Raw genomic sequence first — 26,560 nt, forward strand, 5'->3', positions numbered from 1 at the left:
GGAAAATTGGCGTTTTCGTTCCAAGTGAAATTGTGTGTAAACCATCAATGGTAACCCTAATAAAGTATATATTTTCTGAAAGCTTATTGAATAAAGATTGTAATTTTGGATTTTGTTTTCATCATATAGACCATAATATGCAACGTCAGCATTTTGTTTGCAATTATAATGTTGCGCAACTTGAAGTTTATTTGAGAACACATTTACATGAGAGCCAAACCTTTTATGTGGAATTTGATCTACATATATTGGTCTAAAAAACGGTGTCTCAGATTTTTCTTTTCTTGCTCCATTAATGTTTTAAGAATTTTTAATCTTAAAGAAGAACTAAAAATGCCATTTCAAGGTTTAAAGTTAGAATGGTCAAAATTTGGCCCAATTAACCATGGTTAAAATAGTCAAAATTTGGCCCAATTAACCATGGTTAAAATAATCAAAATATGGCCCAATTAACCATGGTCAAAATATGTCAATATGTCATGTAAATGGTCAAAATTTGACCCAATTAACCATCGTTAGAATGTTAAAATGTGCACATGTTAACCATGGTTAAAATGGTCAAAATATGCCCCCATTAACCATGGTTAAAATGGTCAAATGATGACACGCGTGCGATGACACGCGTGCTATGACACGCGTGCGATGACACGCGTGTGATGACACGCGTGCGATGACACGCGTGCCATGACACGAGTGCAATGACACGCGTGCGATGACACGCGTGCCATGACACGCGTGCGATGACACGCGTGTCATGACACGCCTGCCATGACACGCGTGCAATAACACGCGTGCAATGACACGCATGCGATGACACGCGTGCGATGACACGCGTGCGATGACACGCGTGCAATGACACGCGTGCGATGACAAGCGTGCCATGACACGCGTACGATGACACGCCTGCCATGACACGCGTGCAATAACACGCGTGCCATGACACGCGTGCCATGACACGCGTGCCATGACACGCATGCGATGACACGCGTGCCATGACACGCGTGCCATGACACGCGTGCGATGACACGCGTGCAATGACACGCGTGCGATGACACGCGTGCCATGACACGCTTGCGATGGCACGCGTGCAATAACACGCGTGCCATGACACGCGTGCAATAACACGCGTGCCATGACACGCGTGCCATGACACGCATGCGATGACACGCGTGCCATGACACGCGTGCCTTGACACGCGTGCCATGACACGCGTGCCATGACACGCGTGCCATGACACGCGTGCGATGACACGCGTGCAATGACACGCGTGCGATGACACGCGTGTCATGACACACGTGCCATGACACGCTTGCGATGGCACGCGTGTGATGACACGCTTGCGATGACACGCGTGTGCACATGTTAACCCACTTGCTACGTAATTTGCTACACCAAACCCACTTGCTACGTAATTTGCTACACCAAACACACTTGCTACGCAATTTGCTACACCAAACACACTTGCTACGTAATTTGCTACACCGAACGAACTGGCTCCGTAATTTGCTACATCAAACACACTTGCTACGCAATTTGCTATACTAAACACACTTGCTACGTAGTTTGCTATACCAAACAGACTTGCTACGTAAATTGCTGCACCACGCAGACTTTCTATGCAATTTTCTACACCAAATACACTGGCTACACAATTTGCTATTCCAAATTGTCTTGCAACGTATGTTACAATGCCAAACAGGCTTCTATGCAATTTACTATTTCAAACAGACTTTGTACGCAACTAAACATACATAGTTTACAATTTCATAGACCTAACAGTCTTGCTTAATTAAATATTAAGGACACTGACGTAGACGTTGACACTGCAGCACCTGGCATTTAAGAGTTGCCTGTTTTTTTATTTATCCATTTTTTTGACCAATTAACCTCAATTACTGCTTTTGTTTAAACCTACAGTATAGGATTTCTAGAGGAAAGAAGTTTGTACTCTATATTTCAGTCTTTTTTAACATATTAGAAGTGACTTTAAGACGCTTTTCTCGCCAATACAAAAACATGTTATTGAATTTTTTTATAACGGATGTTAGCTGCTTTTGAATACAGTGGAACCCCGCTCTACGGACACCCTTTAATACGGACAACGGACACTTTTCTGTGTACGGAGTGGCAAACTCTTTTACATCGTAAAGCCCGCTTAACGGACATTGTTTATCTGTGCAAGTTTTTACAATAATTTTAGCCCGAGAGTATAATTGAATGAGCGTAAGGTTTCCCAAGTTTGAACTTGTCAGAGTAACAGCTACAAGTCAACGTTTTGTTGCTGTATAATTGGCTGCTTTGTTGGAGGCTATCCATATTTAATTGGCTCAATCAGCAATTACACCTTTAAAATTAAAATTAAAATTAAAATTAAAATTAAAATTAAAATTAAAATTAAAATTAAAATTAAAATTTGACATTTAAAATTTAAATTAAATTAAATTAAAATTAAATTAAATTAAAATTAAATATTAAAATTAAATTAAAATTAAATTAAAATTAAATTAAAATTAAAATTAAAATTAAATTAAAATTAAAATTAAATTTAAATTAGAAATGTTTATCTTGTTCTGACTACTAACTTGCCCCAATTAACCATGGTTAAAATGGTCAAATGATGACACGCGTGCGATGACACGCGTGCCATGACACGCGTGCGATAACACGCGTGCCATGACACGCGTGCCATGACACGCGTGCGACGACACGCGTGCGATGACACGCGTGTCCTGACACGCGTGCCATGACACGCGTGCAATAACACGCCTGCGACGACACGCGTGCGATGACACGCGTGTCCTGACACGCGTGCCATGACACGCGTGCCATGACACGCGTGCCATGACACGCATGCGATGACACGCGTGTGATGACACGCGTGCCATGACACGCGTGCCATGACACGCGTGCCATGACACGCGTGCAATAACACGCATGCCATGACACGCGTGCCATGACACGCGTGCAATAACACGCGTGCCATGACACGCGTGCCATGACACGCGTGCAATAACACGCGTGCGATGACACGCGTGCCATGACACGCATGCGATGACACGCGTGCCATGACACGCGTGTCATGCGTGCCATGACACGCTTGCGATGGCACGCGTGTGATGGCGTGTGATGACACGCGTGCGATGACATCGCCATGCGATGAGAAGCGTGTCGTCGCATCGCACGCCTGTCATCGCATTCTTATCCCTCTTATCGCTCCGCGATCCGAAAACGAAATACTTTTTCCTTTTGAAATAGCTGCTTGTTGTTCCTTCCCCGACAGCTAGCTCTTCGGGAAAGTTCGACGGTCTTCGGGAATTCTGAACATGGTTCAGGCAACCAATCAAAGAACCAAACTTTTGCATGATGACTATGTGCAGGTTGGTCTTGTGGACAAAATAGTGTGCATGTTTAGCCAAAGAAAACAAGAGGGCGTGAATTTTCTGCGAATACAGTTGACGCAGATTAGATTGCAGGGTTCATGGGTGGGTGCAGGCGCCAGAGGCATGAGCGTCACGGGTGTCCGGGGGTATTCTTCCCTGGGAAATTTCCTGCACATTTCCTGCATTCTAGTCTCATTCTGAGAGTCATTTTAACCCTCACTCTCCGTTTAGGTGGACGTTTGTGGCTCATGGGTGGGGGCGGACGCTCCCATCGCACTCCCTGCCTACATTTCTGCATGTACGTCTTTGACCGAGTATGCTTTGATCTCATAGAAAGAACACTTTGACTCAGTAAAAAACACCGAGGAGTCCTTAACTAAAGGCTATGATATACTTTGCGCTTATTTTGCAAGGCCAAGGCCTATGCTAGTTGATGTGATGTTAATCTGATGTGAAGTGTCATAAAATTATTGGGTTTCACGTAACGACATGAAATTCTAAAGTTTTAAATCGCAAGGTCTTCTAATTTTACATCCCGTTCAGGTCGAAGATGATTTCTCAAACTCATTAATTCTTCATCAAATTTAAACAAAGAAAATCGTAACCGTGAAAGAGGTTTGGATACCCGGTCTTAATTTGCAAAGATTTTAACGATTTTATTTCTCCGTTTACTCCGTAGTTTTTTATTCGCCTGATTGAGAAGATATATCAAACACTCGAGACAGTGTTTCATCGGCTATCCAAACACCTCGAATTTTGTCAAAAATACTCCGCTGCGCGTCGTATCTTTTTGCAACTCTCTTCACGGTGTTTAGATATCCCGATGAAACACTGTCTCAGTTTGCAGCCCGGTAACGTCAGCTTCTCCTTGATGTGTGGCTTTTTACCTTACGGGAGTCAAAGCTTTTTGTCCCAAGTCAGTGCCTAATATTCAAAAGAAACAAGATTCCAACTGTGATTTTTGGCAGTTTGGACGGTTATAGTATAGTTAGAAGGGACATAATGTGAATGTATAGATGTTCATGAGAGACAGAAGAGTAATCGCTTGAAGAGCAGAAATGAATTCCAGATGTTTTCATTGGGAGGACGCCATGTTTGTGCCCCTCTAGCCTGGGTAGCATGTGCCTGTGTAGTTTTTGGGAGTTTGAAAGGCGCGAGATTGCGTGACGGCCAAGCGAGGGAAGAGACAAGGCGCCTGCACGGAAACCCACCGAAATGCTTTATTTCTTCTCGCCTTTTTCCCCGCGTGGCCGTTTCGCGCCTTTCGAATTTCCCAAATGCGTGCAAAAAAAAAACCACACACACACACAGGCGCCTGCTACGCAGCCAAGTGCCCTTCCGATCCGAGGGACACCAACATGGCGTGTCCATACTGAGTTTTATAAACTCAACATTGGGATTACCGCACAAATCTGAGACTTGACAAAGTTGTTTATTTCGTAATTTTTTAAAACATATAACAAATTACAAATTATTTTTTAACATTGCAAATTCTTGGCATCGATTTCATTTTATGGCGTGACAGTGTAACCCGAGATTGAAAATATTGAAATAATGTAGAATGATGCACGTCTTTACTGCAGGATGCTTGGTGGCAAACATGTGAATTTTTTACCCATGTGTCTCCATGTGCTCGTCCATACACAGAGCTATACATTCCTGAAAGGAAAAACATGGTCATTTACGCAACCTTGTCAGTGCTTTAGCCGAAGAAGTGGTAAAGATTTCTTTTCAAATGCCAGTTCCAGGGCAAACAATTCGATAAAATCATCAAAAGATATTTATTTTGCAAAAATAAATGGGTTTATGTAGCTTGTTTCATAAGTCTTTCCCAGCTTCCGGTGTAATCCTCTCCAACGATTACTCCCGGTCACATTTTGCGAGCTCTTGCATGTACATGTAGGTTGTGCAGGCGCGGTTACATCGCCCTTTCTCCTCATGGCCGGCTTTCAACTAGTCAAGTTAATTTTCCCCTCCCTCCACTCCCTCTGTTCTGTCTTCGTTGATTTGGGTTGGTGGGTTCTCCCTCACCTTTGCTGGGATAATAGTTTAAGGTTTCCATATTTTAAGATTTCTATCCTTGATATAAAAATAAACGGCCACACCCGTGGCCAAAATCTTCCAAATGGTAGTCTTGTCTTCCATTATCCCAGCAAACAGAGCTTCGCCAAAGCAACACATACATACTTGTTTATATGCATAGCATTTAATCTAGTAGGAACAGGATACATAAACACTTAATTTTTGTAAACTGGGCATAAAATTCCCAAGGGTGGGGACGGAAAGCTGGAAAAAACCCATCATGATCATTTCTCAGTTGACAGTTTAAATTTTGGACAAATCTCAGCTGACAGTTAAGGCGGGGGTATAACCGAATTTGAATGGATTTTAGGAGGTTTAGAGAAGGCGTTGAAGAAGGAAAAAATGTTGAAACACCACCAGACATTTGCCCCACGCAAAAGCACTCTAGGTTGTCAGGGGGACAGTCTGGTGTTCGACTATCAATTTTGAACTTCAAATTCTAATTCTAAAATCACATTAAATCTCCAATTTTTCTTATTTCTCTAAATTTTACTTATTCTTTGAGAGAAACTATCTCCTCCCAAACATCCCCAAAAATCACCAAAAGATTTACAAAACACCGCAAAACATAGGTTCGTGTTTTGAGCATAGAGTTTTTGGATTGCTTGAAGCGCGAACGAGATATTCGCATAAAATCCAAGTTTAGCCGTGGATAAAAGGCCTTCAGGTGTACCCGCGCATTAAGCCCCATCCAGACCCTCATCTTACCTTTTCAGAATCGCTCAGTTGTGATTTTGGTTCACTAGCACACTCTTTATAACATTTTTCTGTCATTTCCTAAACAAAAAACGAAACAAAATAATTGGATAGCATATACCTCAATCCTTTGTCTGCTGTTTTCAACCCTTCAGTACGATAGCTGACAACAGTCACTGTTGTATAGCAAGAATGTTTCACCAACAGCGCGCGGTCTTATTGGCTAATTCGAGGTCACATGACATCTAACAATAAAAACTGTTTCCCGCCAAAAGTCTCTTCGCGGGAAACATTGCGAAATCCATGACGTCTATGGGTAACATTGTAATGTAATGTCCGCGAATGTTGACCGACGAGCGACATTTTCCTAAGTCTTCGTTGTGCAATATAACAAAACACTTACAGTGCGACGCGCCTTACCGTGACCGCCCAACAAACTTTTTTACAAGTGTGCTCTCGTAATATTGTTATTTGTTTGACGAACACGCCTCCTTGCAAAGTTGAATACGATCAAATAGATACTTGTTACATCGTATTTATCAACAAAACGCAGTGGAAACGTAAACTATTGCAAGATGACACTTGTAAAAAAGTTTGTTGGGTGGCCACGAGGACGCCTGGGACGAGGCAGCAAGTGTGTGGCTTGCTTTGTGATTATGACATTGATCTGACGATGTAACTTTCCAAATGACGTATTTTTACTGATAATAACCAAAAAAGATTCTTGAAATCCTTGTCATTAAGCTGCAAAAATTTTAGAGTTTTCGCCCGCTTAGCCTTTTCGGGCGAGGCAGAAAAACTAAACCGAAATAAAGTGAAAATCCGCGATGAAGAATCTAACATTTAAAAACCTGTTAGGCTAAAATTTGCAAATTAGACTCCCTTTTATAAGAACCAATTAACCCTAAAATTAGGAAACGGGTTCTTATTTTCTAAAATTAATCAAAAATGTTTACTTTGGGGGGAAATTCGTTTTGACAAGACATGTATACATGTTTACATGTATATAATGTTAAGTTCTGAATGGTTTGTGCTTCATTTCTACATGAACACTTAGGTGGTATGCAAATTTTATACAACAAATAGGCCGAATACAACGTAAAGTTCTATTAGCAACAATGTAAATTTTTCCTCAAATCTAAGAATCTATTAAGAACCAAATAGCCTAAATTTGTGTTAACTACCATTTAAAGTATTCAAATTTGAGTGTAGAATGTTTACACAGCTGTAATTTCGCAGGTGTGATTTCTGACACGACAGCAGAACTGTTTGTCGGCCTGAGTTTTTAATAAACTCAAACAACTTAAATACACGCAAAAAACGCCTGATCCTCATCAATGTAAAATATTCTTCTTTATTTATTGTACAATAACAGGACATGGGCTCCTGACTATTACGAAAAAATCCAGACTTTTCAAGTGCTGGTTGCTTTTCCTAAACCCCGCCAATCCTACGGTCGCCCCAGTTTCTAGTTATTCTTTGGGCTGCTGAACAACAGAAACAGTGGGGACAAAATAGAAGTAACATTCTAAAAAACAACTGCAAACTGTCGGAACGAATTCACTCGTTTTTGTCGCTCTGACGAAGGCTATAAAGCTCAAAACGACAGCCTTCAATTTCTTCACGGGGGCCAATTTACCTTATCAACTCAGTTAATAAAACCAAAGTTTTCTGTTTCCCTGTATTGAGACTTGTTTTCAAGGGTTGCATCGTTTGCATCAGGGGTTACATCCGCCATCTTCGACAGACATTTCCTAGATCTACATTAAGTTAGAGTAATATCGCAGTTTATCCAGAGATAACGAACTTTAAGGGACTATGTCACGGATTTAAGCCAAAGTTAGGCATGGGAAATGACCATTAAAATCCGCTGAAATATAAAAAGAACCGCTTCAAACAGTAAAGGGACATTTCAAAAACACAACAAATACACAATGAGGAGTATGGATGACCAAAAGTGACGAAGATTGGCAACGGATTGCGATATTGGTTTTTTTAAATACTGTTGGACTGAACAGTTTTCACTGATCTCGTTTGCTTTAACTTTAAATTATAACGCCCAGGAGACACATTTGGTTGCAATGAAGCTGTGGCTTTGTCAATTTGATCCGCGGAAGTAATTTCTTTGCAGACATTAAGTTTCATAGCGAGTATTTGGCGAAACATATTAGCTGAAATAAACTTATAACTCAGCCGTGACACAGTCCCTGTTTTTCGCAGTTACTTTTACACGACTACAAAACCCGCCGCGTAAAGCACGTGCACTTTAAAGCGTTCAGAAAACTTACCGAAAGCAAATCGTGAATTGAAGAGAAAAAACGCTCGTTTTTAGTTTGATCCTTAAGTTCAGCTCTTGGAGCGCCGTTTATTCCATTCGAGGAGATGACGATGAAAAAAATGAGCCAAAATCCAAAAATGCCAAAATGCGACATTTTGTACACGCGAAAGGATAGAATTTGAGAATACGCGGAAACACTTGGCAAGATGGGGGAAGAGGCAGAGATAACATGTTTATACACCAAAACTAAAGAAATGATATTAAAATCAAAACAAACGTTACTTTCATTCATTGGCTACCAACCAACAGCTGAACCAATTGAATACACGTAGTTTGGCCTTCTTTCCAACAAACTAGTAACGGATAAGAGCTGAGTTCGAAATTGGAAGTGAAAAATGATAAAAACATTTTAACGCAAGCTTATAATTGTCTGGACGGGATTCTTTGTCTTTAAGCTAAGTCGGGTTTTTATCACACCTATGCTATTTTCTGACGAGTCTCTGTTAAGACTGATAAGCGGCCAATAAAACCATAAACTGTTCATTTGACGCGAAATTTTGCACTTATATTTGTCCGCGGACATTATCTGTTCCGAGAAGCGAACTGTTTTCCGAAAGCGAAGCTCGAAGAAAGAGATAAAAGTTTCTATGAGTCAAATGAGTCAATGTGTCATGAGTCATGGGTCAATGAGTCAAATCTTAAATCAGAGTTATTATTTTGAAGTAGTGCTGCCCTTATTAACAAGTAAAAGCTAACCGCAAGCGAACCAGAGTGGAACTAACCTTAAACAAACCGAAGTGAAAGTGACCGCAAGCAAAGAGTGGAACTAACAGTAAGCAAAGTAGAGTGCTTCTAAGCTTACTTGTATAGAGGGAAATCGTAGTTTAATAGATAATAACTCACTTTATGTAAAAATCACCTTGACTCATTGACTCGTGTCTCGTGACTCATAGACATATTTAGCTCACAAAACAGGGGACCTCGTACCTGCCAGTAATCAGATGAATGTGGAGAAACAGGGAAATATCAACCGTAGCTAAAGAAGTTCTCCGGCAAATACACAAGACGACAATTTAACGGCTAGATACCCCTGGGCTAGATACCCTCGATACCTCGGCTTTGTGACACGTCATCGCTTTTGCACGCACTGCGTGCCGTTTATTTCTTATCGTTCATGAGGGCCTTTTTAAGGGATGTTTGTGTTAACTAACACAGTTTTTCAGAATTTCTTGCTGATTATTAGAGTAACAGAAACTTCTAGGAAGCAAATCTCTTTACCCAAGTTTGTGAGCTATTGTTACTATTCCAAAAATCGTGACTGGCTTCTAACCACACCCAAAACAACATGTTTACCTCTTGGAAAACAGGCATTATATTTTCCATATAACGAAGGTTCGAGCTGACATTTTACTATAGAAAATCACAGAGGGTAACAGGCCTGCCGAACATATATTAACCGAAATGATCTGTTGGGTGCCCCTGACTTCCCTCTTTTGCCCTTTTCAGGCGATATTGGGTTTTTTGACTTTTGTGTTACGCATCAAGTGACTCGTTTTAAGCTTCTTGTTCGTTTGGAATATGTTTTTGTTTGTTTGTTTTTGTTGTTTATCCAGTTGCCTTTAAAAGTGCCTCTCCTGAGGCTCGGAAAGGAAACCACTGATAGTCGCTACAAATATGCAGGCTCAGATTTTAAACCTAACTTGGGGGGTTTTTATTGCAGTACATTTTCAACGTGGAAAACCATCCAACTCCTTTAAAACTGACCCATAGGTTTTTCATTTTAAAGGGCTGTGGAGCAAAACTCACCAAGTCATAGTGCTTCGCGATGCATGACAACAGGAGAATAATTCTATACATGTACTTAGGAATTGACGTGACATTTTGTTGTTAAGTATTACGTTGTATTCCGCTAGACTGGTTTTGATCTCGTGATCACATTGTAAAACTGTTCTCTTCAGACAACGCCTTTCTTCCCTGAGAGCTGCTTGCTGCTTTGAGAAGATTCACGATATATGAAAGCAAATAACGCGACCATCATGTAAGGAGAGAAAATTTACTGAGAGCTATTGACTTCGCGTGACTAGACCACACTCATATTCTGGTCGGTAATTAACTTTAGTTTTTAATCATAGATGTTCGTTTCATGTATGCAAGGGACACATTTGTGTCGGGATTTGAGCGTCGTTGATGTCTGCGAATCGATTGCCTACGTCGAAGTGACTGTAACTGTAGTTCCGAGGGAAATCTTTACGTTTAAGGTAAGCAGGATGTGTTTATTGAGATCATGATGTAAAGTAAAGCACATTTGTGTGGGACGAATAGATTTTGATCGGCAGCGCTAAGCAAAGGAAGAAGACAAAGCTGGCTAATCTTAATTGTTTTATTGTTAGTAGAGTTTATTTCATTATAGATGTATAATAAGCTTGCAGTCATTCACCATAAGCAGTTCTGTCCCGAGTATACATCTAGAGGATAAAGAGAGCCATGCGATCGAAAATATCTTACCAAAAGCGGAAGTGAAATGTGTTGTTCTTGTCTCTTCTTGTCGGTAAATCATCTGACAATCCTTGAACAAAACTAGTCCGTGATCCTTTCGAAAGAAGCATAAGAAAAAGCATACCAGCGATCGGCAGGAAAAATTTGATCATTAGAATCAACACTAGAAATGGAATGTTACCACTTAATCCGCAACGAACGTCATCAGCCTTGATGATTGTATTTTACTTCACAACGCAACTGCACAACTGAGATCTGCGGTGTGATTTATGCATTAAACTTCACTCACGGATCAGACTCAAAATGTATATTTTATTGTTGTCATTTTTAAGGTGTATTTTGTCGTTAAAATTCGGGGAATACTTCCTTAAAACGCGGACAAATAATAAGGTAAACTCAAAAGTTAACTGTATTAGTCTATTTGCATTAGATACTAGTGGAGTGTGTAACTTCTAGCGCGTGTTATACCTTCACTCTAATTGTTATGTTACTCAGATTTACTGATAAAAGTTCGATCCTTATTTACTGTCAGTTCCCTAGTCGAGTCCTCAGTTACCAGGTCAATGATACTTTATAAAACGTACAAGGCGCTGTGGGTGTAAAAAGCAGCAGAGAACATTATGAGGAATTAGTATTCATGATCACTTGAGTGGTTTTTATATTACATGTAAGATAGGTTTCTCGTGGCGAAAGTGCATAAACTGTGTGAAAAAAATACAAAATTCTTAAACTTACAGATTTAAAGATTATAACTTATTGTTCTTTGCTTTGGTGAATATTTGTAGATGATAATCAGATAAGACGCAACCTTTTCATTTCTACAGTTGTAACTCCTTGCTGACTGACTGCTACTACGTCATTTACGAGAGACTGAATTGAAACAACTGAATGAAAACACAGTTCATTCGCAAGGTAAGAAAGTTTTATTTTAAATTTGATCGGTTTTTGAAGCATTTGAAAGTCTGGAATGTGCCTTCTAGTCTTACTATGAATAGGTTATATTTAGTTTATCATGATGGAGTAATGCTTTGAACGACAAAGGTGGAAAACTTTTGCTTGCCATCTTTTGTGAATTTGTCGCAAATTCTGATCTGTCAAAGACTTGACTGATTTACTTTCCTTTTTCATTGGTCAAGATGAATAATTCTGTTTTTGATCACGGTTTGACTAAACCATTCAATCCTAAATGTATTCAAAACGGGCTCAGAGGGGCATGCAAGAATAAGCAAAAACAACGGCTTCACTGTAGCGAAAGAGTAAACAAGTTAGACACAGGCAGTTTAACATGCGAGAGAGTTCGAAATAGAAAATTTCTAACTTGAAAAATGCGAGAGAAAGAGTGTGCAGCCCGTTAGGGCCAGTGGAGGCTCGAGTTGCACAAGAAATCAACAAATAGGTCTGAAAAGAGAAGAGAAGAAAATACGCGAATGCATGGCCAGGCTTTTACATTCCATATTTACTGGTGTATAACTTCTTGGTCATAATTGCCTTGCAACTGTTTATGGGTTCATCTCAAACCCATCTTCAAAATGGCAAATACCAGTTGTATATGATCGAATTGTTAAATGTTAAATGTCTTGATATAAACCAGCTTAATTAAAGTGTGTAATTTGCATTCGCTGTTTTGACTTGATTGTATTAATACGATATAATTCATAATGGTATTGCACCAAATTACTTGTTAAAAAAAATTTCGGCCTCAAATAATATGTCTTCAGTAAGGAAAGTAAGAAATAAGATAATAAACGGACGCATTGTTTTAATATTTTCTGAGCATAAAGTACTTGAAAAAATTGGTATTCCTAATTTAAATAACACATTTCGCACCCAAAGGTTGTGTTTCAACAGTTTTAAGTCTTTAAAAAATCTACATAATCAATGATGATGATGACGATGGTGATGGTGGTGATGATGAAGATGATGATGATGATGACGATGACGATGATAATTATAACAAGTTATTAATTTATTTCAGTTCTTAGGCTTGACATAAATGTTAAAAAATTTCATTACTGAACGCTGGCTTCATCTGCAGGTCTTTCTTTACTGTTCATCATGAAGATTACCAGCACTCGGGGATAAGGAACTGAAAAATAAATTGTTAAAGAACATTTCTGTCTTTTTGAGGTAAGGTGAACGGCATTCTGTTGTCATATGTATATATAAAATTGGTAACTTTGTAATTTATTAGTTACATCTTCTTTAGTTTTGATCGGTCAGCTCTCTTTGTGTAAACCCAGTTAGCTTTGGTGATGAAAACCGCAATAAAAAAGCAAAAAATGTCGCTTCACTTGTTACATCATAATTAGGCTAAGACAAATCAAAAGTATCTAATATATACAATTCGTGTACTAAAATAAAAAACGGTTTGTAGGAATTTATTTGGTCGCCAGTCCATGGCTTCAGCTGCTCCACCACCAGTTGCATCCACCAAGGAGACGACCAACTACGCTCGGTTGTGCCGTCTGCTGGTGGATGTGGGATCCCAGGCCTTGAGGGACACTTTTGATGGTATACACCCCCCAGCAGGACTGCATCTTGTTTTGGCACGTCATCCAGAACATGCGACATTACAGACCCTTAGAGCGAGAAGAATCCTCAACCCTACCCAATGGGGAAAGTTGTTTTCTACTATTCCTTCAACTGTTTCATCAGCGAACTTCGATATAACGCTTCTGATGGTACTGCTAAGGAACATCTGTGGTTTGCACGCTCCTGCCACTGGCTGGGACAGTCTTCCGCCTGCTGCCGACATCAGTATCGAAGCCAATATAGCCAGGGTGAAGTACTACCGTAATACTGTATACGGCCATGCAAGCCAGGCTTCTGTTGATGATGCTACGTTTAACACCTACTGGCAGGATATCGGTAACGCGCTGGTAGCACTGGGAGGAGCGAGTTATGGAGCTGCTATCAATAAGCTCAAGAATGAGTGCATGGATCCTGACACGGAGGAACACTACAGAGAGCTGCTAAAGCAATGGAAGAAAGATGAAGACAGCATCAAGGACAAACTTAATGAGATAGAAGGTATATTAGAATTTAGCCTAAAGGGTAACAGGAGAAAAAAACCGTTGAAACGAAAAAAATGATCTAGGCTGGTCAAAAATAGGTCCGTTCTCGGTTCATGCGTAGGTTTTCAGTGTTATCCTCAAAAAAGAGGCCGGAAAGTTGAACTGATTAACTACACTCGCGCAAAGAGAGCGTGTTACCTTATTAACATTGCCTTCGTTTTTTGTTTTTCTCAAAGAGTTGCTTAAGCAGTTGAAGGAAGAAAAAGGTGATATCAAGGATAAACTTGGAGCGATGGAAGGTAAGTTTAGAAATCTGCTGAAGCAACCACTCAATCCTTTTCATGCCATTGGGTACACAACGCCATACTGAACTGATAGCCTGCAAGCATTCAAATGCTCATGTTCTTTAGAGGTAAAATGGAGACGTTGTGAACCAAAAAGCTTAGCCGGACTCGGCCGATGTTCAAGCAAGTTTATACCTCTGTGACAGACCTTAACCTTTCTGTTCTCCAGGGATTCAGTAGAATGATATATATGATTACAAGGCAATAATACGGTGGCCGGTATCGAAAAAAAAACAGCGAGGAAAGTGTAAACCACTTATAGTAAAGCACATACTAAAAATCTATCCAATGAAAAATGACTTCTCTCACGCACAAAAGTGATTTGTCAATATTGAGGAGTGTTAACGAGACTCGCAATGAACAGTCAAAGTAAAAAAAAATTAATATTAATGGCACCTTAAAATAATGGTTAAGCTCTGTTAAAAATGACTATAACAGTCTGCTAAAGTAACAAAAGAGGTATCAGCATGAGTTATACAGAAGTACAGACATGGGATTTCAATCAAAAATTAAAAACGTCTGGCAGACGTTTTCAAACTTTGTCCATGTGTCATGGATAAATCGTTAAAAACTAAACACATTTTGCTCTCCTTTGAAACGTTAACGTAATATCTTCACCTTAGTGTTCGAGGCGTATCTTGTGAATGAGTGAAGCTATTGAGGAATAATTTTAGCACCGATATGGCGAAAATGCATCAAAATTGCCATGATATTGCCCCTTTGAACATCTGCTGGACGCTGGTCTGTTTTCTGTTTGATTAAATAGGTTTATATGTTTACCTATTAAATTTGAAATATTTTCAAAACATACGAAACTCATAAAACGTGAACGTTAGAAGACTCCTTAAAATCTCTTTAAATTGAGATTGACGTGCTGGCTTTCTGATCCTCAGAAAACTTCAAAGAAACAGCAACAGCTATCCGGCGAAAAAATGGTTTCTCTCGCTGATTTTCCATAAGTAAAGAACGACTAGTCATCTGCTGGGCCCGTCTGTTTCCTGTATGATTATCGTTTTATATATTAAGCATTGTTTTCTACAATTTGAGGAACAAAGGAGACTATAAAAACACGACCTTACACCACTTTAAACTGAATTTGACGCGCTGACCTTTTGATCCTCAGAAAACATCAAAGAGAAACTCCAGCAAATGGAAAATCAAGTGAAAAACGTCAGTGAAAAGTTAGACTCTTTGACGGGTTCAAGCCAAGATGAAGGTCAGTGCTTACAGTGTTTAATGCTCTTTGATTTTATTGAGATATTTTAAGGTACGAAGATTCCATCTCTGGTTAAGAAAAACATTCCCTTTTCAGCGAACTAAACGGAAAGCTATGTAAATTTCTTCTTTAGAAAAAAATAAAAAATAAAAACAATCTAGAACAGATGTAAAGTGATAGCAGTTTTTACACTCTATACCAGCCACTGTGCTGAATAGGCCACCCTGCATAAATAAAGTTCACCTTACCTTACCTGTAATTAAGTTCTAAACTGACGCTAGCGCTTTATATCCTTAGACCAAGCCAGAGACGATTTTCAGCAAATGAGAATTGAAATACAAAACATCGCTGAAAAGTTGAATACTCAGATATCCTCAAGAGAAGTAGCAAAAGATGAAGGTAAATGTGAAATTGTGTTTACGAAGCCATTTTAGCGTTTAGTGGACCCTACGAAAAAGAATATAAACAAAAATGTATGACAGGGATTCAGATCCACAGATAGCAATTGTATGTGTTATAATATAACCCTATAGCTAATGACTTTGGTACATAATACACAGAGGATCAATATTTTACCAGTCTTTGTGCTTAGCTACTTCAGCAGGAAAGTACAACTTCTTAGCATTAATGGGCGCCAAATAATTCTGTTCACTTTCTCTAGTCTGGCTGGTGACTACTGATGAGAGAAGGTGCGAGATGTAAAGGGGGGAGGGGGGGTTCATTCAAATGCAATAGCCAGTGGGGGTGCTCATTAATTAGAGAGGCGAGTATAGTAGAGAGTGGGGGATGCTCAATAGTATTACGGTAATCTCTGTTTCCTCGATTTGAAGATCATTTTATACTACTTCACAAAGAATTACTCAAAATACCGTAACACAAAGACAATCTAAGAGAGAAATTAAGAAGTAACTGTCTTGATTTCACTTACTGGAAAGTTATTTGATTCTTAGAAAACGCCAAAGACAAACTTGAGGAGATGAAAGTTGAAATTAGACACATGGAAGAAAAGTTGGACACTTTGATGAGCCGAGCGCCTCCTGTAGGAAGGGAACCCGAGCTGGAAGGTAAGATCCGTTGCTATATTCTACGCAATTTAGTTAGCTTGTGTTCAACCGCCTGATATCCTCGGGAAAATTCAGAGAGAGAAGGAGAGAAGAGCCGGGGGAGTGGGGTGGGAGGCTGTATAGATATGCCAGTTGTAGCAAGCTGCTGAAGTAAAACTTTGGTTTCTTTTTTCGCGTCTTTTGTAAAAAGTACAAATCATTCCCCGTTTCTTTCTTGTCTTTGTCTTCATTTGCTTACTGTCCATTTGGTCTTTTTTTTTAAATCTCGATTTAAAATTCCTCCCTCGAGGTACTTGAAGTGGCTTTATTTAATTACTTGTAGATGTTTTTGATCCAGCCGAGATCATTGATGGAATTCGTCAACTCTACAAACTCCGCGAGGGTTGGCTTGCTCCGTTTCCATGGTGTGAAGAGTTTCACTTTCATCTGGATGATATTTTCACCAAACTCAAAGTTGTCAGCAGGAAGAAAACGAGAGGAACAGCGACAACCGACACTGTTAACATGTCTGGGATCTTTAAACCACATGAAGAATGTCCGCAACCAAGAACAGTGTTGATTGAAGGGAAACCTGGTATGGGGAAGACAACGTATTGCAAAAAGCTTGTTTATGACTGGGCTACAGGAAAGCAAAAAGCAGAAAACGGCTTTCCAAGGTTCGAAACAGTAATGTTGCTGAGGTGTCGTGATATGAAGTCTGACCTATGGGAGGCCATTGATGATCAACTTCTCCCTCGAGATGTTAAAGAAGACGTCAAAGAAAGATTCTTCAACTTCATCCGCCAAAACCAGTCTAACGTACTGCTGATACTTGATGGATTAGACGAGGTCCCAGCAAATAAAATGCCAATGTTTTCAGAAATCATTCAAGGCAGAATACTTCCAAAATGTCGCTTGGTTGCTACTGCACGGCACGAGGCTGGAATGAAGGTAAGAATACACTGTGACACCCTGCTGGATATCGAAGGGTTTACTGAAGAAGATGCACGGAAGTTTATTGTTAAATATTTCAAAACCATGAAGGATTTGGCCCTAAACCTCTTGTCCATGCTGCAAAATGATAAACACTTGAACGAATTAACGGCAAATCCTCTGAACACTGCACTTCTATGCCTCGTTTGCGAAGAATTTCAGGGTAATTTTCCAGAAAGTAGAACTAAACTGTATATGGATATAGTACAGTGTGTCCTGAGACGATACATACAGAAGAAAGGATTACCAGAAAACAAAGAGGATCTCATTGAATTTTACAAAACTCAGTTGAAACACCTTGGCTGGATAGCTTTGAAGGGTCTGCGTGAAGACAACTTGGACTTTGAGGAAAGTGAGCTTGGAAGCCATTCAGCTGACTTACCTGGATTCGGATTTCTGTCAGTTCAGCCAGGAGGCAGCAAACTAAGACCGCGCCGACGTTACAGCTTCCTACACAAGAGTTTCCAAGAATGGTTTGCAGCATTTTATCTGTGTTGTCAGCTTCTCGAGAAAGAGGTCAGCGCCGACAGCTTAGCTTCTGACAGAGGATACTTCCATGAGCTGAAAGAGGTGCTTAAATTCGCATGTGGTATGATAGCGGCACGTTGCAAGGAAACAACAGAAGCTCTTGTCAAGAGTTTAACGTCACAAGTGAACCATGAAGATAACGGTGGCTGCTTTTCTGTTGTATTGGAGTGCATTCGAGAATGCAAACAAGAAAAGAATGGTTTTCATTTAAAATTGGCACGTGTTTCTGGTTCCTTGCTTAAACGTAAAGCTCTTGAACTCAGAAGGATAATTGGCGTTGACGCTCTTATTGTAGCAGAAGCACTTAAATGGAATTCAAGTCTGACAGAGTTGAATTTCTCTTGCAATAACATTGGTGATCACGGTACTGCTGGACTAGCTGAAGCATTGAAAAAGAACAAAAGTCTGACAGAGTTGTATTTGTCTGTCAATAACATTAGTGACCACGGTACTATTAGACTGGCTGGAGCATTACAAGAAAACACAAGTCTGACAGAGTTGGAATTGTCTGGCAATAACATTGGTGGCCACGGTGCTACTAGACTAGCTGAAGCCTTACAAAACAACACAAGTCTGACAAAGTTGTATTTGTCTTACAATAACATTAGTGACCACGGTGCTACTGCACTAGCTGAAGCATTACAAAACAACACAAGTCTGACAAAGTTGTATTTGTCTAACAATAACATTGGTGACCACGGTGCTACTGCACTAGCTGAAGCATTACAAAAAAACACAAGTCTGACAGAGTTGGATTTGTCTAGCAATAACATTGGTGACGAAGGAGCTACTGCTCTAGCTGGAGCAACGAGAGAGAATAAAGTTCTGAGAAGGTTGCATTTGGTTCGTAATCACATTAGTGGAGCGTTAATCAGTGAAATCCGCTGGGAACATCGCTGGAAAATTTGACCCATTTACAGACTTTATAAAATGTTTGTAAATCTCTAATTTACAGACTTCCTAGTTTTGCCTGTTAAAGACAAAATGTTTGTAAATTTATTTTACAGACATTTTATATGGTTTTTCGGTCTTGTATTTAAAAGAAAGTTAGTAAAATGTTAGTAAATTCTAGCAACAAGGATAAGACGTAAAGACTACAAATTTACAGACTTCATAAAATCTCACACAAATGTTTGTAAATCTTAATTTACAAAGATTTTACCGGGCTTAGTATCATCACATAAAATGTCTGTAAATGATAAGTTCTCAAAATAAGTAACAAAATCTCTGTAAATTTACCAAATGAATTTGTCTAAGCAAAACATCATAAAATCTCTGTAAATTTTCACATCTTCAAGTCTCCAAACCAGTAAAACAGAGCGAAAGAGAGAAAGAGATATTGAGAGAGATAAAGAGGGAAAAAAAACTTAGAAGACTCGACTATTGCAGTCGGACCACATAATTTAATGTGCGTTTAATTAATGCCCGTCCTTGAGGTCCCAGCTTGTTATTGCAAGAACTAAGAACGTAGTGCCGGCTGATTTACCTGTGAGTAGGGTTAAAGAGATTGGTTTTAAGAGTTATCCAGTCTGGTAGTCTCTTACAATGCACGGTTTTAAAGTAAGCCGGTAAATCAACATGCACTCTGACGTTTGAAACACGTACCGGAATCACGTAAGAAATGTTTATGAACTACACACAATGTAAAATGACGCATGCAGGGCTTTATAAAATCTATATAAATTGACACAAATGGGGCTTCATAAAATGTCCATAAAATCTCCGTAAATTGGCACAAATGGGGCTTCATAAATCTCCATAAATTGGCACAAACGGGGCTTCATAAAATCTCCATAAATTGGCACAAACGGGGCTTCATAAAATCTCTATAAATTGGCACAAACGGGGCTTCATATAATCTCCATAAATTGGCACAAACGGGGCTTCATAAAATCTCCATAAATTGGCACAAACGGGGCTTCATAAAATCTCCATAAATTGGCACAAACGGGGCTTCATAAAATCTCCACAAATTGGCACAAACGGGGCTTCATAAAATCTCTATAAATTGACACAAACGGGGCTTCATAAAAAGTTCATAAAATGTCCATAAATTGACACAAACGGGGCTTTATAAAATGTCCGTAAAATGTCCATAAATTGACACAAACGGGGCTTCATAAAATGTCCATAAAATGTCCATAAATTGGCAGAGCCTTGGCACAAACGGGGCTTCATAAAATGTCTATAAATTGCCACAAACAGGGCTTCATAAAATGTCCATAAAATCACAGGCGTCCAAAACTCACGATTCGAGAAATCGATGGAAAAGAAAAATTATATAAGCGTATGAATGATTTATATGCGTATATATGGACGATTCATTTAAACGTGTGAATGATTTATGTAAGCGTATGTATGATTTATGTCGTATTTTTTGTCGTAGCCTTCATTTTGTCGTAGCCTTCATGGCTACGACACATGACGACAAAAACCTCAAAATTCCCCCAAAAAACAAAAGGACTAATTAAATCAAAGGAAGTTAAGTACATTTTCCCTATTTTACTGAAAAGAAGATGAAGTTTTATTTCGTCGAACGCTTTTTTTTTTCGTCCATACGCTTACGAACAAAGGGACGGAAGACAATGAGAAGGCTCTGGGAACGAGACTTGACGATTGTACCAAACGGTCATGCGCAAACGCTTGAAGGGTTCTGGCGCTTGTTTTATAATCATGATAACGAACTTTTATTCGTTTACAAATGTTTATACATGAAGATTCGATGCTCGAGTCGCTTTTCTATTAGTTTAAAGCTCGCTTCATGACGGTTATCGGTATTTCTGACGATAATCTACTCCCGACGGCTTCTTTTGCTCAGAGCACAGGGAGACCACAACAGTAAAAAAAATTAAATAAATAAGTAAAAGAATATTATTCACGTGGTTTCGTTCGTTTTCTGTGTTGTTTTTCTTTATGCGTAGTCGATAGACACGACAGCACTGTTGTCGTATGCTGAGCTGTCTTGTGCGCGAGCGGATTTCAGATATGCAAATTTCCTCTTTTCTTAATAATAATTGACAAGGGTGGCAACTCTTTCACCAAACGATTTGAACACGCTTTACGAAATCGCTTTGAACTCTTTTCTTTCTCGCCTTTTTGCGACAAAAATCGACACAAAAGAATGCTGGATAAATTTTGAATACGCTCACCTGTCTGTTTCCTGAAAAGAAGCGTTTTCCAGAGAGAATGTGAGCTCCCTTTTAGATGTTTTCCTCGGTGTTTTCGTAATAGCTGCGGCCAGTTACCTTGGCACATTCGTCAGCGAATTACGCGCCATCAAGTGCGAATCAACTACGCTCCCTCCCTCGCAGAGATTTTTTGCGCGAACCATTCGAGGCTAATAACTTAAGAACTACACGGTCAAAGCTTTTATTTTTTATATATTTATTTTACTAATGGACAAAACAAACGATTAAATAGATTGTTTGTACGATCGTGTACAATTTTGAACCGAGCGGGAAAAGTAAGTGTTCGCGCAAAAAATCTCTGCGAGGGAGGGAGCGTAGTTGATTCGCACTTGATGGCGCGTAATTCGCTGACGAATGTGCCAAGGTAACTGGCCGCAGCTATTACGAAAAAAAACACCGAGGAAAACATCTAAAAGGGAGCTCACATTCTCTCTGGAAAACGCTTCTTTTCAGGAAACAGACAGGTGAGCGTATTCAAAATTTATCCAGCATTCTTTTGTGTCGATTTTTGTCGCAAAAAGGCGAGAAAGAAAAGAGTTCAAAGCGATTTCGTAAAGCGTGTTCAAATCGTTTGGTGAAAGAGTTGCCACCCTTGTCAATTATTATTAAGAAAAGAGGAAATTTGCATATCTGAAATCCGCTCGCGCACAAGACAGCTCAGCATACGACAACAGTGCTGTCGTGTCTATCGACTACGCATAAAGAAAAACAACGCAGAAAACAAACGAAACCACGTGAATAATATTCTTTTATTTATTTAATTTTTTTACTGTTGTGGTCTCCCTGTGCTCAGAGTCGAGTGAAATCGAGTGTCACTGAGTGGAGTATTCCGCCATGTTTAAATTTCGCCATACTGGTTCAGTTTTGTAATGCTTGCTGCTTCGTGTGGACTTCAAGGTACGTTTATAAATGTAGAAAGTCTTGGTTTGTTAGATTATGTAGTAGATACTTGATGAGCTCTCTGTTATAAATTATTATAAGTGATGATGAAGTCTTCGTACATACATTACGATTTTGTGAGTCCCTTTGAAAAGTTCGTGCACATGTATTAGGGAGATAAAATGTAAGGCTTACATGTAAGACTTTTTTATAAGGAAAATTGAAGTTCAGTACGAAAATCTTTCCCTGTAGAAAGTATTAAAGTAGATTTTATCCTTCTTTTTTTCGACATGAATCATAACAACCAGCCAGGGTACCTATGTTGCAATTTCTGAGATTTGATTTGATTGGTTTACATGCAATGGCATGTGAGCTTCTATACCATGCCATAGGAAATACAGCCAATCAGAATACAAGAAAGCCATCCATTGTTTATTCGACGGTATTCAACCTAACCTTCCCATTGTGTGCCGCGATCTTAATCTCGATGAAATTTTGTAAGCGTATTTTCTATATGGCATGGTACATGTATAAAATAGTTACACAACACTTTCTAGTGGTATACTGTGGAAAATCCCACTTGTCACTTGTATTTTCTTCATTTACTAATACACACTCGCCTAAAGGCTTGTGTGTATACTGCCAAAATACAAGTGGCTCGTGGGATATTCCATATTATTAAAAACTAGCAATGGTATATTGCAATTCCTGCGTTTTGGTTGGTTAACAGGCAATAGTATATGAGCTCATATACCATTGGCCACAAATTTGGCAGCGGATATGTGTCAACGAAAATAGCTAGGGAGCTCAAATATTGCAATTCTTTTGGCATTTTTAATAAAACAAAAGACTTCAGCTAGGAGCTAGGATTTGAGCCAGGACTCGAGCTCAGGACTGGTTAGCTTTTATTTGTTGTTTAGGTCACTACTACTATAAATAGTGTAAAGATTACAACATCATAACAACAAGGACTTTTTAATACAGTTTCACACTGTTCAAAAACTAAAAAATAGTTCTGACTTGAGTCCCTAGCCCTGGCTAAGTCCTCAGAGCTCAAGTCCTGGCATTTACTGAAGTTTGTCTCTTAAAATACACCTTTCTTCTTGCTTCAATTGTGTTTCGAAATCCAATTGTTGATTAGAAGTCATTCCACTAGCATGTGTTGAATATCAGTTGGCTACAACTAACTCATATTCAACAAGTACGAGTGGAACTGTTGTTTTATTCTAAACACCAAAAGAAATGAAATATTTGAGATCCCGGCCGGGTTGTTCGCGTCAATGCATACATTATATATTATGGTAACTGCACATAAGATTGAGGCATTGTTTACACAGATGCGGTTTCCAATCAACAGGGATTTACATATACATGACCTATCAAAAGCTACAATGTATATGGCTTTAAACTGTTCACAGGAAACCAATCAAACCATTTTCCAAGTGTATAAGCAAGCAGTGCACTCTGTGGTTTGCCATATTTACTTTTTAGGAGCCAGCCAATTTCACACCAAAACACAACGATCCTTTTTTTTTTAAATAGAGCGGTTTTGCTGTTACAGACCAATGAAACCAGAGAACACTTTCTCAGCATTTTCAAAACAATGCTGTTTCAACATCCCAGGGATGTTATTAAGGGCCGGCTGCCAGCTAAATTTACCAGCTGAAAAAGAACTTAAAACCGGCTGAAGTTTCACATGAAAACAAAGACTTGCAAATGGGTAAACTTGTAGAGCTCCCAAGGCCAGAAAAGCCAGCTGGGCTTGTTGATGATTAGTGTTTTCTTAGCTACATCCCTGCACCTGTCAGGGCTGTTTAAAGCAAAGGCGTACCCGTACCCAGTTCAAAGGCAGTATGGATACAAATGAGTGTGTGAACAGTGCCTTAGTGTCAGATACTTTATGTCATATTTATATTTTATTTGTAAATACTTAAATTTAAATATGTTAATAACATTACAACTATCTTAGCTGTTGGTCTAATAATTATTGTCACCTACTCTGTTGGTGTAATTTTGCTTACTTGTTCTGTTTAGAACATTGGCCCTTTGTGTACAGTTAACTAACAGTATTTTTTTTCTGTTCACCACAGAAAAGGGCATGACTATGCACGTTTGCAACATGGCAAAGTGAAAAGAAATAAGGCATCAAGCTACATGTTCAGGAGGCCAAATTGTTTACTATGTACATATATATAAATGCTTGATTTGGTTTATTACCTTTGTATATTACCTTTACATGTACTGTCCTTGAATAGTACAGTGAATGAACATTGACAAAACATCACCAGTGAAGAAATTATTCAACATGACACGAGCGTGGGACAAATAAAAACTCTGAGTCCCCGACGGGAATCGAACCCATGGCCTCCCAGACACCGGTTGGGGGAGGCCATGGGTTCGATTCCTGTCGGGGACTCAGAGTTTTTCTTTGTCCCACGCTCGTGTCATGTTGAATAATTTCGTAACTATTTATCACCGAGCTTGAAATTTACCATCTTTTTTTTTTACCACCATCAGTATTTTTTGTAAACGTGTTGGCTAAAGATAGAACAGAGTCCAGCTTCATCACTGGCACAAACACCTACACTGGTTTAAAGTGTTGTTGTTATGTAAGTAAAAAATATGCATTAACATACATACAAAGTTCTCAATTTTGATGCAACAGAGGTGACCAAACAAACTGTAGATGGTCATGGCTACTGAATGATGATGAGCTGTCATTTATATACATGTAAATAATATTTTATAGCCTGGACATAAGTAGAGTAGGGTAGGTGTTTGAATTACAGTTGAATTCCGGTAACTCAAACCTTCAAGGGAAATCGAAAAAGGTTCGAGATATCGGGAGTTCGAGTTATCGAGGGTAAAATTATTAAGAAATCGGCCTGGAGGGAAATCAGAAAAGGTTAGAGTTAGCGGGAGGTTCGAGTTACTGAGGGTTCGAGTTATAGGGATTCAACTGTATTTAGTTATAATTTGTGTTACACAAAATGAATGTACAGTAATACCTTTTTTATTTTACAGTAATTGAATTAAATTCCTATACTTTTACCATACATGTATGTACTGCTGGTATGGTAACATACACTGTACATGTAACTATGAAAGAGGATAACTGTTGTTATAATGACAACCTGCTTCATGTACACAACAGTCCTTGAAAAAGTGTCCATGTTATGGAGGTGCCCATTACAGAGGTACAATTTGAAGAGTTCATATCAATTTTGCCTCTTTCAGTTGAGCTGCACCCTTTGGGGGAGGTGTATATATTTTAAAGGTTTCTGTAAAAAAGAATTTGGACTGTAATAATTTAGGTCGATACAGTTGAACTTATGAGCACATCTATAATGCATACATCTCCCTATTACAGACTGTTCACATGGTCTTAAATAGACAAAAATACTTCAGTTCACTCAGTCTCTACCTCTGCAAGACACACCTCTGTAACATGGATACTCCACCTTTTTCCTTTTGGTCTCTGGCTAACTGGTTATTACAGTACCACTCAAAAGTAAGTTACCACCCTCTCGCGAGACGAGATTCTCGTCTCGCGAAACGCTTGAAAAAACTGCAAGTTCACGGCTCTAACTTCTCTCAAGATTTTAATTACCCATTGTTAACCATACATGTAGAAGCAGCGAGCAAACATCGTCTAGTTGACATGTCGGCCATTCAAGCGAGTTCTTTTTTCCCCGAATATTGCTTGTATTCCAAAGCAAAAGTCTTATTCAAAGATGTATGTTTTAAATCGAAATCAACATGAATTCTTTGCCATGTTACCATACCAGTGGCATTTAAACATGAACTGTTAAATTTTGTATTCAACTTTTAGAGTGGTTTATATTACAATGCTTTTTTTTCCTGTTGATTTTACAGAGAAAATGTCAACATTTTATTGAGATTTATTGCAATGAAGTATATCCTTTTTGTAGACATTTCCTGTACTTTTTAAGAACATTCTGTGTAGTTAATTTGTGTACATTTCACTGACATTTTATGCAATGATTTTACAGAGATTTTATTAAGATAATATGCTATATTTCACATACGCTTCTTCCTTTTCATGTTGATTTTACACAGAAAATGTGGACGTTTTACAGAGATTTATTGCATTAAAATGTATACATTTTATAGACATTGTGTGTACTTTTGTGATACATTTTATGTAGTTATTTTGTTCATATTTTACTGACATTTTATGCAATGACTTTCGTTCACTTTTTTCAGAGATTCTGTTGAGATTTTGTAATTTCGCTTTTACAGAGATTTTATCCCCCACTTTTTTTACAGAGAAAACGTGGAGATTTTACGGTTAATTTACAGAGATTTATATATATGTCACAGAATCTCTGTAACTTTTGCACCAAATTTACAAGAAAAGTAGCAACATTTCATAGACATTTTATGAGATTTCAACGAAGAA

The 26,560-nt window shown here is 38.9% G+C and overlaps 2 protein-coding genes and 1 long non-coding RNA gene across 4 annotated transcripts in view; 2 read left to right on the forward strand and 1 right to left on the reverse strand.

Moving 5' to 3' along the window:
• The window catches only part of LOC144664006 (uncharacterized), a 358,501-nt gene that overhangs the window by 81,059 nt on the left and 250,882 nt on the right, over positions 1–26,560 (forward strand). The window contains exon 8 of the mRNA XM_078525100.1: positions 16,457–16,570. Within this exon, the coding sequence (XP_078381226.1) occupies positions 16,457–16,570 (114 nt within the window). The remainder of the gene's footprint in view (positions 1–16,456; positions 16,571–26,560) is intronic.
• LOC144664030 (mitochondrial import inner membrane translocase subunit Tim13-like) lies at positions 4,909–8,642 on the reverse strand. Its single transcript, XM_078525144.1, has 3 exons — positions 8,447–8,642; positions 6,171–6,239; positions 4,909–5,039 (listed from the first exon to the last, which is right to left on the reverse strand). Exons 1-3 carry the CDS (start codon positions 8,588–8,590, stop codon positions 4,992–4,994), a joined length of 261 nt encoding a protein of 86 aa, XP_078381270.1. The 5' UTR covers positions 8,591–8,642; the 3' UTR covers positions 4,909–4,991.
• On the forward strand, positions 10,157–11,840 carry LOC144664035 (uncharacterized). Of its 2 annotated transcripts, XR_013572737.1 has the most exons (4): positions 10,157–10,293; positions 10,395–10,474; positions 10,569–10,694; positions 11,757–11,840. It is a non-coding gene; the product is annotated as an uncharacterized LOC144664035 (long non-coding RNA). The 2 variants fall into 2 exon arrangements; XR_013572736.1 differs by having other exon boundaries at positions 10,157–10,474.

The sequence above is a fragment of the Oculina patagonica genome, chromosome 8 (assembly GCF_052425735.1).
Source record: "Oculina patagonica isolate OP01 chromosome 8, crgOcupat, whole genome shotgun sequence".
Taxonomy (NCBI): domain Eukaryota; kingdom Metazoa; phylum Cnidaria; class Anthozoa; order Scleractinia; family Oculinidae; genus Oculina; species Oculina patagonica.